The 14,850-nt window shown below is 45.9% G+C and overlaps 1 protein-coding gene across 3 annotated transcripts; it reads right to left on the bottom strand.

The window, feature by feature from the left end:
- Positions 1–832: 832 nt before the first annotated feature.
- LOC142825565 (uncharacterized) lies at positions 833–14,582 on the bottom strand. Of its 3 annotated transcripts, XR_012899963.1 has the most exons (3): positions 12,797–14,167; positions 11,295–11,451; positions 833–1,176 (listed from the first exon to the last, which is right to left on the bottom strand). XR_012899963.1 is itself a non-coding variant. In XM_075917422.1 (2 exons), exon 1 carries the CDS (start codon positions 13,763–13,765, stop codon positions 12,833–12,835), a length of 933 nt encoding a protein of 310 aa, XP_075773537.1. In that variant the 5' UTR covers positions 13,766–14,167; the 3' UTR covers positions 11,136–11,451; positions 12,797–12,832. The 3 variants fall into 3 exon arrangements, 1 of the variants encoding a protein (XP_075773537.1); XR_012899964.1 differs by lacking the exons at positions 833–1,176; positions 12,797–14,167 and adding an exon at positions 14,197–14,582 and having other exon boundaries at positions 11,136–11,451; XM_075917422.1 differs by lacking the exon at positions 833–1,176 and having other exon boundaries at positions 11,136–11,451.
- Between the last annotated feature and the right edge of the window lie 268 nt (positions 14,583–14,850).

Genomic DNA, 14,850 nt, shown 5'->3' with positions numbered 1-14,850 from the left:
TCTTTTTGCATGATGTATTACTCCCCCAAATGGGATAAAGGAACCACCAATAGTCTCTTCCCAAGCTAAGGGGCTTATGTGATTCACATACCGTTGGGCATCTTACAAGTCCCTTCTTTTTCACCTAAAATGACGGAGGCGTTCTCGTGGGAAGGACTCTAACGCTCAGAATTGTGGGAAGAGTAGGGCCGGATAACAGATACCCGACCAGTTAACTGGCTTTTGTCCCGCAGTGATTCTCACACGGTGATTCTCCTTACGGGGAGTGGTGTTATTTGCATGGCATTGAAAGATTGTACTGTTCTCACTAGGGTGGCTGTAGGGGGAGCATGAGAGTGATTTCATTCTCCGATCTTAGACAACTGCTCCTCCCCAGATTCAGCCCCGTCCCATTCCACACCCAACACCAGTGACCTTTTCCCTCCTCCACACTTATCCATTTAGATACATTGATTCCCACTACTTCCCAAGTGTCATTACTGTTCCATGTCTTGTTAAACGGATGAGGTCCTCCGGTGAGGCCTGGGGAATTAAGTGGGATTGCCAAGACAGGAACCAGCTTGCGAGTGGGCTGGGATGTGGCTGCAGACCCAGCAATTAGAGATATTAAGGGTCTGAGCGATCCATACTTGCTGGTGGATAAAAGAATTGTCATTGTGGATTCCCCAGACCTTAAGACACCAGTGGCGGAGGAAAAGGCCCCACCAGAGGCACATGTTGGAGGCAAGACCCTTTTGGTTCTGGCAACCTCAGCTGAGGGAACCGCAGTCACGGTTTTATGTCCACCAGGCAGCAGGCGCTAGGCTCACTACTGCTTCTTCCTGGGCCTTCCTTTTGGTCCTCATCTGCTTCAGGCAACCCTTACGCGAACGTAGGTTGTAAGGTATTGCAGGCTATTCCTCTACGTCTTCTTCTGGAGTAAAAATTGACTCTGCGTGGTCCTGAGGCGATGATTGGTCCGCAGGGGGTGGAGCCTTCTTACACTGCCAAGCCTGTATCCATGCTGGGATGCCGGATAGCTTAACAGCCGTCTGGGTACTGAGCAGCACCTGATGCGGGCCCTTCCACCGGGGTTCCAAGGCGTGTTTGATGGTGGTGTCGTACGTAGACCCAATCATCTGTCTCGAGAGCGTGACAGGCATCAGAGGTGGGGTCCGTCGGCCAGGCAGCTTGAACCTGTGAATGGAAGTGACTTACAGCTTGCATTAGTCCCTTGCAGTACTGAAGGAGTATACTGCGAGTCAAGTTCACGTCTGAGACTGGAGTAATGGTAGCCATTGTTCTCAATTTCAAAAGGACTTAATGTAAGTCTTTGGGATGGGGTGGATTGAATTTCCATAAGAGCCAACGGTAAGGCTGCTGGCCAGCTTAACCCTGTAGAGTCACAAAATTTTTTGCAAGCTTATTTTTTTAATCACACCATTTCATTTTTCAACTGCACCTGCGCTCTGTGGGTGGTAGGGACAGTGCAGCAGGTGTGTGACATGTAACACACGATCCAGGTGCTGAACAAGTTGTCCAGTAAAATGTGTACCCCGGTCACTGGACAGAGTGGCAGGAATTCCTTTTGCAGGCATAATATGATTTAACAAACATTTGGCAACAGACAGTGAATCAGCTTTGCGACAAGGAAAGGCTTCAATCCAACCCGAAAATAAGCATACCATAACCAAAATAAATTCATATCGTTGACACTTAGGCATTTGTACAAAATCAAGCTGCCAATGCAAGAACGGTGCTTGGGGCAGGCCCCAGAACCCTTGAGCTACCTTTACAGGTTTGCCAACATTGTAGCTTTGGCAAGTGGTACAGGCGGTACAGTGGCTGGCTGCAAAACAGCTGAAATGTGGGGCTCACCATCCTGCCTTAGTTACAGCAGAGACCATCCCCTCCTTTCCGACATGCGAAACATCGTGAAGCAGGGCGGCCAGAGAGGGGTAGAGTGAAAAGGGGGCCACAAAGGTACCAGTAGGCGAGCACCGACGGGAATCGGGGTATAGAGAGCAACCCGGGGCGACCCAGGAGTCTTTTTCTGCTCCTGGGGCAGAGTCTTGGAGCAGGGTGAGGTCAGAAAGGGACGGCGGTGGTACAGAAACAGAAAGGGAACCGAGAAACGCACCGGGGGAAGGTTCTATGGCAGCATTACCCTTAGCAACATCAGCATCTGCTGTGGAGTGGCCAGGGCACTTAACAATAGCTAATGCAGATGGGAGTAAAACTGCATACAGGAGAGCAGCAATGTAGGGGCCATTCTTGATAGGGGCACCAGCAGAGGTAAGGAAACCCCGAGCTTGCCAGAGGGTGCCAAAGTCATGTACAACCCCAAAAGCGTAACGAGAATCAGTATAAATGGTGGCGGAGTGCCCGTCAGCCAGAAAGCAAGCGCGGGTTAGGGCAACTAGTTCAGCGACTTGCGCTGTCACAGAAGGTAACGGCGCAGCTTCTAGGGTTTCAGAGAGCGATACCGCAGCATATCCTGCAAGGAGACGACCTTGGCTATCTCTAAAGCAGGAACCGTCAGTGACTAACACAAGGTCGGAGTTAGAGAGGGGGACATCAGAAAGGTCGGGGCGCGGGACGGTGACAGCAGAGACAGCTGCAAGGCAGTCGTGGGGTTCACCGTCATCAGACAGAGGAAGGAGAGTGGCAGGGTTCAACTGAGAACAGCGCTTTATGGTGATATGCGAAGCCGAAAGCAGGAAAAGTTCGTACCTAGTGAGGCGGGCGGAGGAAAGGTGAGCTGTATTACGTTGTAGCAGGAGAGTTTCTATAGAGCGGGGGACCATGAGAGAAAGAGGAGAGCAGAGGACAAGGGACTCAGCCATTTCGACTAGGCGTGCCGCGGCAGCCACAGCACGCAGGCAGGGGGGTAAACCCTGGGCAACAGGGTCCAAGGTGGCAGAGAAATAGGCCACTGGATGATTTTTGTCACCATGCTCCTGAGTAAGAGCCCCAAGTGCACAACCAGATTGCTCGTGGCAGAAAAGAGTAAAAGGCTTAGAGTAGTTAGGTAACCCTAAGGTGGGGGCAGTGAGAAGCACTAGAGAGCCGGTTTCTGAGGCCGATAATGAAGGGGAACAGAGGAGTAGATCATTTACATATTGGACCAATGTGGACCCAGAGGGGAAGACCAGGTCAACGAGGTCTCTGGCTAATGCTTGGGAAAAGTAAGACGGGCTTTCTGTGTACCCCTAGGGAAGCATGGTCCATGTGTACTGCTGCCCCTTGTAAGAAAAGGCAAAAAGATACTGGGACTTAGGGTGAACCGGGACAGAAAAGAAAGCAGAACACAGATCAACAACAGTAAAAGGAGTTGCATCTGGCGGGATAGAAGCCAGAATAGTTGCTGGGTTAGGGACTACAGGAAAGGTGGGTACAACAATGCAGTTAATGGCTTGAAGATCCTGAACAAACAGCCATGATTTCCCATCAGCCTTTCGAACTGGGAGGATAGGGGTGTTACAGCACTGGAACACGGGACAATAATGTCTTGTTCCCGCAGGGTGAATATGACCGGAGCTGAAACCTCTAAATCCCAAAAACCCAGTCCCATGACCCCTTCTCCGACCTCATCCCTGTTCTTGGTACCCTCCCCGTTCCCGGTACTGTCTGCCCTGCCCTGAATAATGCTGTATTTGTAGAGCCATTAGCTTTTGTGAGGACTGCTCCTCTTTCCCTTTTAGAGTGCTTGTCAGCCGACGGTCAGGGCAGTGTGTGTGTGTATGTTTCCGAGAAAAGGTTTTAACGTCCGTGCCTTTACTGCTAGGACCGGGGTCCCATCGCAGAGGGTGGCCAGCAGGCCAACAGACGCCCCGTTATATAGGAAGAGCTTATTACATCTTAGATTTCAGCTGCTAGAATTCCATAATTCCTTCGCAGCGGGCAGCCTTGAGGAAAGACTGAAAGATGCCCCAGTGGGTCCTGTCACCTGGGAGTGACACAGATCCAAACGCCCAAGCTCTTCCTATAACTGTCCCTTTAGACCGGCTGAAGTTCTTTTAAATTGTGCTTGGTTCTGTTACAGCAACTGAAGGAGTCAGGTTAAAGCTTAAACAGTTACAGGTTTATTAAAGAAGCTTATAAATCATATGGTTACAATGGCTATTGCTCTATTTCTTAACTATTAGCAAAATATAGGTCTTAAAAATGGTTACAAAGAAGATAAAGATAGAAAAATAGAAATAATGGTACCAAGTAACAGCTTACTCTTTCTATGTGTACACTTAAGACAGAGGACCACATCCAGGTACCATTTTTACCCCCTTCTGTGCCTCTCGACTCCAGCATGTCAGGCCAGGGCCGGTCCCTCAATTCCTAGGAAAGACGAAAATACGAGGTGGGCGTCCCCATAGAACCTCGGGAGGTCAAACACCTAACCCGACCAGCAGGTAGAGGGTAGAATGACACTCAAAGTGAGTGTGTGCTGGGCCCATCTTTTATAATCATGGGGTCACGTATTTCTCTTTCTTATCTTAATTGCCAATTGATGCTGGTCTGTCTGCTGTGAGACCAGTTCTTACAAGGGAGTTGTGAACTTAATTTACACTTGTAAGAGAGAATTGAGATGATTAAATTTTGAAGTATAGGACATTGTTTTCTCAGTGGGAAATTCCTCTTCCTGGGACTGTGTGTGTTCGAATCAACATAGATGCCAGCCGCAGCCTCGAGGCCAGCTTATTGACTTAGCTACTCTCTATCCACATATTTGTGTTTCAGCTTCTCAGGATCAGATGAGCCAGCATAGACTATGCTGATATTATTGCTTCTTCTCTGCCCTGTGCTTTAGAGAGGCAAATAAGATGGATAATATGGAGGCAGGCTGTCTGGCCACATTCCACCCCCTGATACGACACACCACATCCCAGGAATGCAAGATGGTGGCTTGCCAGTGCCTCTTGCCCACCTTGGAGGAATTTTAAATTACCCAATGGCCTGATTAGAGGGTTTAGGATCTAGGAATTGACTAGGGATCTTTCCTGGTGCTGTGTATCAAATGTGCACACAAGAGATAGCTACATTATCTAGGCATTGCACAATACATAGGGTTATGCAGAAAAGGAGTACAACAATCAAAACAATTAAAACAGTGATCATAATAGAGTGTAGGAAAGGAGTTAAGGAAAGTTTTAGCTGTTGGGCTAACCAATTTAGCCATGAGTTATTTACATTCTTAGTTACAGCATGTCTTATCCCATACCGTTCGTTGCCACTTCCCTTGCCTCCCCCCAAAGTTATTTTGAGGACTGCGGTAGTCGCTGTCATCGAACCATACCGGTCCCCATCTGAAGATGTCACTCTTGTTTCACCAGTCATTTGGGCTGAGAGGGACAAACTCGATTCCCAGTCCAGTGGAGGAGTCAAGTAAGGTGTTCTGGTACAGCAGTAGCAGTTGGGATGAGGAAGAAGACCATGGCGAATTGGAGTGCCATGTCTCATTTCAATAGTCTGTACCTAACAACAGTGGTTGCAAGCGCTTACAACAGCAAGCGGTGTATATATATATATATACAAAAGTTCATGGTGGTTTCCCGGATCCACACCAGCATTGGGAGGGATCCATCCCATTGGAGCGCTGTTCAGGGATATTGCCTCAGTTTCCTGTGATAAAACATAAGGTTTGCCGGTCTTGGATACAATCCAAGCCTCAGTAATGGTTATTGGTGTTCCAGACTCCTTTTCCCTTGTAGGAGTGCAGTGAATGGATTTGTGTTCCCAAACTGGGGTGTTGGGACAGGGCTATTAAGCCGTTTAGTCTCATGACTGTAAACAACCCTGTTGCCACTGGGGTTGAGTAAGTAAAACCAATTCCTGAAACAATTTCCACTCCAGTTAAAACATACTTTCACCCTTGCTTACTGGTGGGTAGTGTACCAATATAATCTACTTGCCAGGTTGCCCATAGTGCTTTTCCATCTCTTAGTCTGGCAAACCATTGCCCTTCTGTTATATGTTTCCTTGAGTTCAGCACATAGGGTGCAAGCTTGTACCAGATCTTTGGCTTGTTTGTGGGTGATAGGCCACCCCCTGGCATGTGCCTACCGCACTGGCTCATCGCTTTCTGTGTGTCCCAAGGTTTCATGTAGCCAAATGTACAGGCGTTCCCAATCCACCTGGGCAGCAAAAATTTGTATTGCTGCATCTGCTAGGTTATTTAACTGTGCAGCTAGAGTATTATTCTTTTGGACACATGACTTATGCTTAAGGCATGTGGGGTTGCATGCTGGTATATCCATTTCCAATATTCCAATCTATGGTACTGGCCCTTGCCTCACAAGCTAATTGATTGCTGCCAGCTCTGCAAGTTGAGCTGTTCCTTCTATGTTTGTGGTCAGGGGTGCGGTGGATATGTCTGCTGAGACAGCAACAGCCTTCCCTGTCCACTTTCCTTTGAAATAGCCAGGCAGCCTGTATTCACATATAATGTTGAATTTAAAAGCAAGCCAAAAGTGTTATCAACTCAGCCTTGAAAAAGACAGTTAAGTTTCAAAGCTTGAATTTCTAAACTAATAATTTGGTTTCTAGAAAGTTAAATGTCCTTAAGAGTTGAATGCCCAACAGAAGCACTAACCAATTTGTGCCTTGTCTGTTTGCAATTTTAAGCAAGAGGACATTATCCAAAACAAAATAAAACTAGTTAATTTGAAATCCACAAAATAGTTACAATATATAGAGCTCATTCTTTTATGCAGTTAACCAATTAAGTTTCAGTAGAATCCCTAATTGTCCTTTGCAGATTTAACAAAAGTGTCCATAGACAAAATGTTTACATTTGATTGCTTCTTTTCATAGATCGTTTGCACAGTGCTTAAGGAAGAGGCTGCAAAGAAACAAGGTGTCATTTTTAAAACAAGATTTCCCTTCACATATTACAACCATCACTTAATTCCTTCCACACTCCCATGGAGTCCACCTTTTATCTTCACACTCCCTTAAATCACTTGCTTTGTCCTTTCAAAGGACATTCCTAGTAACTTTCAATGTCTGCTTTACTTTCCTTATTCCTTCAACTATGTCCATATAGGGCTCCAAACTTTTTGCCTTCCCCTTTTCACATGCTAAATGACTTTTCCCAATGAGACAGGTTTGTCCACTATTAATTTGGTAAGGAGGGTGAGCTTGTTTACTAAGCCTCATACCTCCTGGCCCTTTTCTTAAACATATTCCTGAGGGAAGGAAAACAAAAAATAAATCTGAGAGTTGCTTTAACTCTCAGCACCCATCCTTAAGGGAATCTAGCTTTGTCTGGGTACTGAGGGACATGCATTTCTACCTCTCTATGTCTGCAGCAGAGGTATCAGCCAATTTTGAAGAACACCTCTTTACAGGTTTTCCACAGAAGACAAAAGCTGAAGCTGTTTCCCTCTCCTTTGAAGTTGAGGGTTTACATATACACAAGTAGTTAGTTAATTTGTCTTGTAGGTCTGAAATTGTATGGACAGCAATTAACACTTGATCAGACCAAGGGCTATGCCCGAACCTTTGCAAGATTGTGTTCAAAAGGGGTAACATCTTTACAAATGCCAATTGTCTCAGTCTTCTCTCTGCCTTCTTAAAAGACTACTTACATTTAAACTGTTTTAGTATACCCAACCTCTTATTGGGACTAAAATAGCAATACCAGTACCTCCTTTTTTTTTTTTTTCTTTCTGGAGGGTTACAATTTGAACTTTCTGATCTCTATTACCTGCAAAGCTTCTTTGTGCTGCCAGCTAGGGCATTTACATCACAAAGGAAATCACAACCTGTTGTGGCTCTTGGAGCTTTCACAGCATTTTAGTCTGTTTGCAGTTTTTTTACTCATTCTATAGTTTACAGGAAAATGTGCAATCTTTGTTTACAACATTACTTAGCCACATTAAACTTTGCATATAGTGTAACTCTTTCTTTATGCTTACAGTTTTCCTGTACCTTCATTAAACAACTTGGACTAAAATGGTCTTACCAAACCAATTTACCAAACCTACAAACAAGATTACTGGACCTTGAAAACTTCATATTATTTACACTATATATATATATATATATCTACACACAGATACACATACATTCTCTCTGAACCTTTCTTACACTATTTCTACATAGCTATACAACAATTACATTCCCTTTTTATTCATTGGGGTAGTTCAGTTCCAATAGAACCCCCTCTCTTTAGAGTTCTTTTAGCAGTCTCTCTAATCAAATGTACAGATTTGAGTCAAATTTGCCTGGATTATTTACAGACATTCCTTTGGAAAAAGGGCCCATTTTTCCTTCAGAATGACTGTAAAGAAACCACAGTTTTCTATCTACACCATTTTAGCATTTGCACAACTGCATTTGCTCTCCATTCTCTGCAGAGTTTAAATTCTCTGATTCTCTTTTCTTAAAACACTTTCTTATCTCTAAAATAAAAACTGGCATTGTTTCAGATATTACTCTTGTAAGTATGCTTAAGGACTTAGATTTCCAGTACTTACTGCCTTTTTTTCTCAGTTTCTACCACAAGGCTTTCAATCTTATCTGTTACCTGCCTGCTTGTCTGGGCCTGATCCTGTTTTCCTTTTTCTGCCTGCTTGCCTGGGCCTGATCCTGTTTTCCTTGCTAAATGGAAAGTGGCTCCTTTCCACAGACTCAGGCTTTGTCCCATTCTTTAGCTTGCAGGCAGTTCTATACTTACAGAACTGCACCCACAACTTCTCAGGATTTCCCCAATCCTTTTCTAACATTTCTCTATCCCATTTTGGGTTGCCCCAACCTTCCTGGGCAAACCCTTTCTCTATACCACTAAAATCCATGTCTATCATGACAGGCTTCATGTTGCTGTATGTGAACCAGTAGCACAATCCTGCCGACTACGCCAATTCTGTCAGCCGACGGTCAGGGCAGTGTGTGTGTGTATGTTTCCGAGAAAAGGTTTTAACGTCCGTGCCTTTACTGCTAGGACCGGGGTCCCATCGCAGAGGGTGGCCAGCAGGCCAACAGACGCCCCGTTATATAGGAAGAGCTTATTACATCTTAGATTTCAGCTGCTAGAATTCCATAATTCCTTCGCAGCGGGCAGCCTTGAGGAAAGACTGAAAGATGCCCCAGTGGGTCCTGTCACCTGGGAGTGACACAGATCCAAACGCCCAAGCTCTTCCTATAACTGTCCCTTTAGACCGGCTGAAGTTCTTTTAAATTGTGCTTGGTTCTGTTACAGCAACTGAAGGAGTCAGGTTAAAGCTTAAACAGTTACAGGTTTATTAAAGAAGCTTATAAATCATATGGTTACAATGGCTATTGCTCTATTTCTTAACTATTAGCAAAATATAGGTCTTAAAAATGGTTACAAAGAAGATAAAGATAGAAAAATAGAAATAATGGTACCAAGTAACAGCTTACTCTTTCTATGTGTACACTTAAGACAGAGGACCACATCCAGGTACCATTTTTACCCCCTTCTGTGCCTCTCGACTCCAGCATGTCAGGCCAGGGCCGGTCCCTCAATTCCTAGGAAAGACGAAAATACGAGGTGGGCGTCCCCATAGAACCTCGGGAGGTCAAACACCTAACCCGACCAGCAGGTAGAGGGTAGAATGACACTCAAAGTGAGTGTGTGCTGGGCCCATCTTTTATAATCATGGGGTCACGTATTTCTCTTTCTTATCTTAATTGCCAATTGATGCTGGTCTGTCTGCTGTGAGACCAGTTCTTACAAGGGAGTTGTGAACTTAATTTACACTTGTAAGAGAGAATTGAGATGATTAAATTTTGAAGTATAGGACATTGTTTTCTCAGTGGGAAATTCCTCTTCCTGGGACTGTGTGTGTTCGAATCAACATAGATGCCAGCCGCAGCCTCGAGGCCAGCTTATTGACTTAGCTACTCTCTATCCACATATTTGTGTTTCAGCTTCTCAGGATCAGATGAGCCAGCATAGACTATGCTGATATTATTGCTTCTTCTCTGCCCTGTGCTTTAGAGAGGCAAATAAGATGGATAATATGGAGGCAGGCTGTCTGGCCACAGTGCTGTGGCAATGCTCTGCCACTGCTTGCAATTTGTCCATGGTCTTGGCCTCCCATCCAACACTTATTGGCTTTAACATACTGCCAATAGCAGGTAGGAGGCCATTAACAAACGCATGCGCCAGGGCACCCTGTCCACCCGGTCGCTGTATACCAGAATGTTGCAGAAAAAAAAAAAACCCCATCAGTCAGTCGGGTGTGATAGTTCCCTGGGTTCTCTCTCTGTTGCTGTTTACAGCAATGTATGGCCGTCCAGTTGGTTTTTGGAGTCCATACTTGGGGAACGGCCTCATGCAGGCACTTAGCTTGATTCTTACATTTGTTCCAGTAGGCAGCGTCAGGACCAGTGTCTGGTCAATTAGAAGGATGCTCAGTGGTGGGCCAATTTGCTATCAGGAGCCATTTTTTTTTTCTTGCTCGCTAGGGGTTATAAGTAGCTTACACAGTTGCAGGAGGTCTGCTTCAGAGGATTCATAGGCATTGCGCACTAGCAAAAATTCCTCTGCAAATTTGGTAGGGTTTTCCTGGGGCTTTGGAAAACCTTTTACAATTGAGTGGAGCGCCGTGTGGGTCCAGGGTTTATAGCTCCAAGTGGGACCGGTCTGAGTCTTCTCGGAGGACGGGGTAAAGGGAAGCGCTCGGTCTGGTGGTGGGAGAGGAGGTTTCCAATAAAGCTTTTTACTTATAATTAGAATTTTTAAGGGAGGCGAGCTTCGATTCAGTCCATCTAAGATTTGCCTCGTCCCACCACTGCATGAAGCAATCTACCTCTCCTCTAGCCAATTCAGTTTTGGGAAGGCCAAGTTTGTCTTTTAAGACGTCCACTTGGTCTTTGTTCCAAGATCCTAACAGTGGCCACTGAGTTTTGGGATCCCCAGAGTCAATCTAGATCATTTTTCCAGAAATGTACAGGGGTCTGGACCCTTTCTAAAATATATAAACTGAGCCGGGGTCGCTTTAGGGAACTATCCCTGCTTAGACGTCTGCTTAACCATACAGGAGGACTTCATACACCAATCACACAAGGAGAAAATTCGGGTTCGTCAGAGCGGTGCCCAGTGCAACACACAAAAGAAGCCCACAGGCTACTGCCTCAATCGCCCTTGCGTTCACTCCAAGGATTTTATCCAAGGTGCGGTGCGGCTGCAATTGTGCAGATTCCAGTCACACAGACTGCGGGGACAGGAGCCCCTTGGTCAGCCAGTCCCCGGACAGGGATGGCTCCCAGACTCACTCACACCACAGGGAAGACGGATAGACACAGAGACAAGACAGTCCTCAGTCCGGACAAAACATAGAAATAATTACCTGATCAGAGTCCTGATGTTAGATCCCGGGATCCCTACCAGAACAGAGCGGGAACCAACAGGTTCGATGGCGTAGACTTCGCTGTGGTTGTGCACCTTTCCATTCTGGCAGAGAACCGCTCCGGCCAAATGCCCAGGTGCCGGCTACCACGGTCATCCTGCAAGACAGTCAGGGATCACACAGTTCCAGCGAAGACGGTTGCCATCTCGGTGGGATCTCCAAATTGTCAAAGTCAGAAAGGACTCAGATTTGTCAGACCGCTCTCTTTATTAGCAAAGCTGCTCTGCTAAATGCACTCAGAAAATGTGAGTGCCATTCAAGGTTCAAACCCCTTGATTTATACAGTCAAAAGAAAGTCAAAATTAACAGGATTAAAAGAGGGGCAAAACGTCACATAATTAGTGGGAGGCTAGTCAAGTATCTTCATTTCCACATCAAGCACACAGTCCATATCTCCCGTCCATCTCAATTGCTTTCTCCCTAACACCTAATGTTCCTTTTCCTATTAACTCTGGCTAGCACTCTGATCTGCATACCTACAAACAACATTAACATACTTTTCTCCTTCCTGTTCAGAGACCAACAGTATTCCTTTCACTTATTCAATTATTACAGCATAATTCATCTTTCTCTTACAGTATAATCCTTTCTACTTTCTCAACAGTATTCAAGATGTGGGCGTACCATAGTTTTATACAGGGGCAGTAAGATATTCTGGGTCTTATTTTCTATCCCTTTCCTAATAATTCCTAGCATCCTATTTGCCTTTTTAACCGCCGCTGCACACTGTGTGGAAGTTTTCAGAGAACTGTCCACGATAACTCCAAGATCTCTTTCCTGATTTGTCATAGCCAAATTAGCCCCCGTCATACTGTACGTATAGCTGGGGTTATTTTTCCCGATGTGCATTACTTTACACTTATCCATATTACATTTCATTTGCCATTTTGTTGCCCAATCACTCCGTTTGGTGAGATCTTTTTGGAGTCCCTCACAGTCTGCTTCTGTCTTGACTATCCTAAACAGTTTGGTATCATCCGCAAACTTTACCACCTCACTGCTTACCCCTTTCTCCAGATCATTTATGAATAAGTTGAAAAGGATTGGTCCCAGGACTGACCCTTGGGGGACATCACTAGTTACCCGTCTCCATTCTGAAAATTTACCATTTATTCCTACCCTTTGTTTCCTATCTTTTAACCAGTTCTCGATCCAAGAAAGGACCTTCCCTCTTATCCCGTGGCTAAGGAATTTACACAAGAGCCTTTGGTGAGGGACCTTGTCAAAGGCTTTCTGAAAATCTAAGTATACTATATCTACTGGATCCCCCTTGTCTTATCTATTAGAGTTCTCTGAAGGGGTTAACAAACATGCAGACATGATTTCCCTTTACAGAAACCATGTTGACTTTTGTCCAACAAATTATGTTCTTCTACATGCCTCACAATTTTATTCTTTACTATTGTTTCAACTAATTTGCCTGGTACTGAAGTTAGACTTACCGCTCTGTAATTGCCAGGATCGCCTCGAGAGCCCTTTTAAAATATTGGTGTCACGTTGGCTACCTTCCAGTCGTTAGGTACGGAAGCCGATTTAAAGGATAGGTTACAAACCACAGATGATAGCCCAGGAATTTCCCATTTGAGTTCTTTTAGAACTCTTGGATGAATGCCATCCGGTCCTGGAGATTTGTTAACATTAAGTTTTTCTATTTGTTCCAAAACCTCCTCTAATGACACTTCAATCCGGGACAGTTCCTCAGATTCATCCCCCACAAAGGACGGTGCAGATTCAGGAATCTCCCCAACGTCCTCAGCCGTGAAGACTGAAGCAAAGAAATCATTTAGTTTCTCCGCAATGAATTTATCTTCCTTGATTGCTCCTTTTATAGCTCGATCATCTAGGGGACTCACAGGTTTTGTAGCAGGCTTCCTGCTTCTAATGTACTTAAAAAGAAATAACAAAATGTTTTTTGAGTTTTTGGCTAGCTGTTCCTCAAAATCTTTGAGATCCGCAACCTTCGCACAAGGCAGGCAAGTGACCATACGGTTCTCCCGGTCATCACAAACCCAACTATCTATGTTTCTAACGATCGAATCACCCACTACTAACACCTGCCTCTTCCTAACTGGCATTCCCTCCCCATCAGAGATATCCTCAGTGCGAGAGGATACCGCAACATCCTCTGGGAGGAGGGTCCCAACTACGGGATGGTTTCCCTCTGCTCCCATTGAATGCTCTTTTCCCTTGAGACTTTCATCCTCCTTAAGAGCACTGGGGCTCTCAGACTGGAGGTGGGACAGTACTACAGTGTCCCGGAAAGTCTCATCAACATAGCTCTCTGACTCTCTGAGCTCCTCCAGTTCAGCCACTCTGGCCTCCAAAGCCCGAACTCGGTCTCTGAGGGGCAGGAGCTCCTTGCAACGGGTGCACACATACACCACCCACCCACAGGGCAGGTAATCATACATGTTACACTAGACACAATAAACAGGATAGCCCCCACTCTGCTGCTGGGCTTCTGTCTCCATTTTTCTAATGAATAAGTTTAAGTATAAACTGGGATTCTTTTTAAACCTCTGGAATAGAGATTATTCTAAGAGTTATGTTTTAAAGAAGGCCAGAAGTCACTAGTGCCCTCTAACCTCCCTCTCCAAACTCTCCTGTTAGCTGTCCTGGTCGCTGAGTCACAGGCTTATATAGCTCTGGTAGCCCCTCCCCCTGACTGAGGCTCAGCCAATTAACAGAGGCTTCTAGATTTCAAACCTTTTAGAAGCTCCTTCAAACAAACCAACCAACCAACCAACCAAACAGACCAAACAGACAAACACAAGCTCAGCACACTGCAAATAACTCCCCCCCCACAAACACACACAAACACACACTCCAGACAGCCACTTACCACAAGGGTCCCGTCGTTACTCCTCTTTTACCTGGAGAACTCCCTCTCCAAACTCTCCTCTTAGCTGTTCCTGGTCTCTGAGTCACAGAGGCTGGTAGGTCGCAGACCTGGCGAGACAGGGGTGTGCGAGGACGGTGTGCGGGTTGGGAAGGAAGCCAACAGGGAGCTGAGAGGTCCCACGTACGGGGGATGGGCAGGAATAAGACACAGGTCAGGGTGAGCTGGGGGGTGTTGCAGGGAGCAAAATGGGGGACTGATAGACCCCATGAATGGAGAAAGGGGCTGGGGGGACATGTTGGTTTGACATTGTGGAGAGGAAGGTTAAAAATATGGTTGAAGCGAGGGAGGGCCCACATGAGGGATAAGATTGGCTGGGGGGTGTTGTAATGCACTGGGGAAGTGAGGGAAAGGAGGTGCCGGATCGGCTGCAGCGCAGATAAGGTAGAAGGAGTGGGGGTGCTGTTAGACTGGGGGTGGGATGAAAGGGGGTGTGGGTTGGGTTGGGCTGACGGTGTTGAATGCACTGGGGGCAGATAGGGCTAGGGATGCAGGTTGGACTGGGAAGCGGGGAAATGGGGGTGTACATTGGACTAGGGGTTTTGAATGGACTGGAGAGTGAAAAAAATGGGGGTGCAGGTTGGGTTGAGGTGTTGA

Source organism: Pelodiscus sinensis, unplaced genomic scaffold (assembly GCF_049634645.1).
Source record: "Pelodiscus sinensis isolate JC-2024 unplaced genomic scaffold, ASM4963464v1 ctg152, whole genome shotgun sequence".
Classification (NCBI taxonomy): Eukaryota; Metazoa; Chordata; order Testudines; family Trionychidae; genus Pelodiscus; species Pelodiscus sinensis.
The sequence above is the reverse complement of the archived record's forward strand: the minus strand, read 5'-3'. Positions and strand labels throughout refer to the sequence as shown.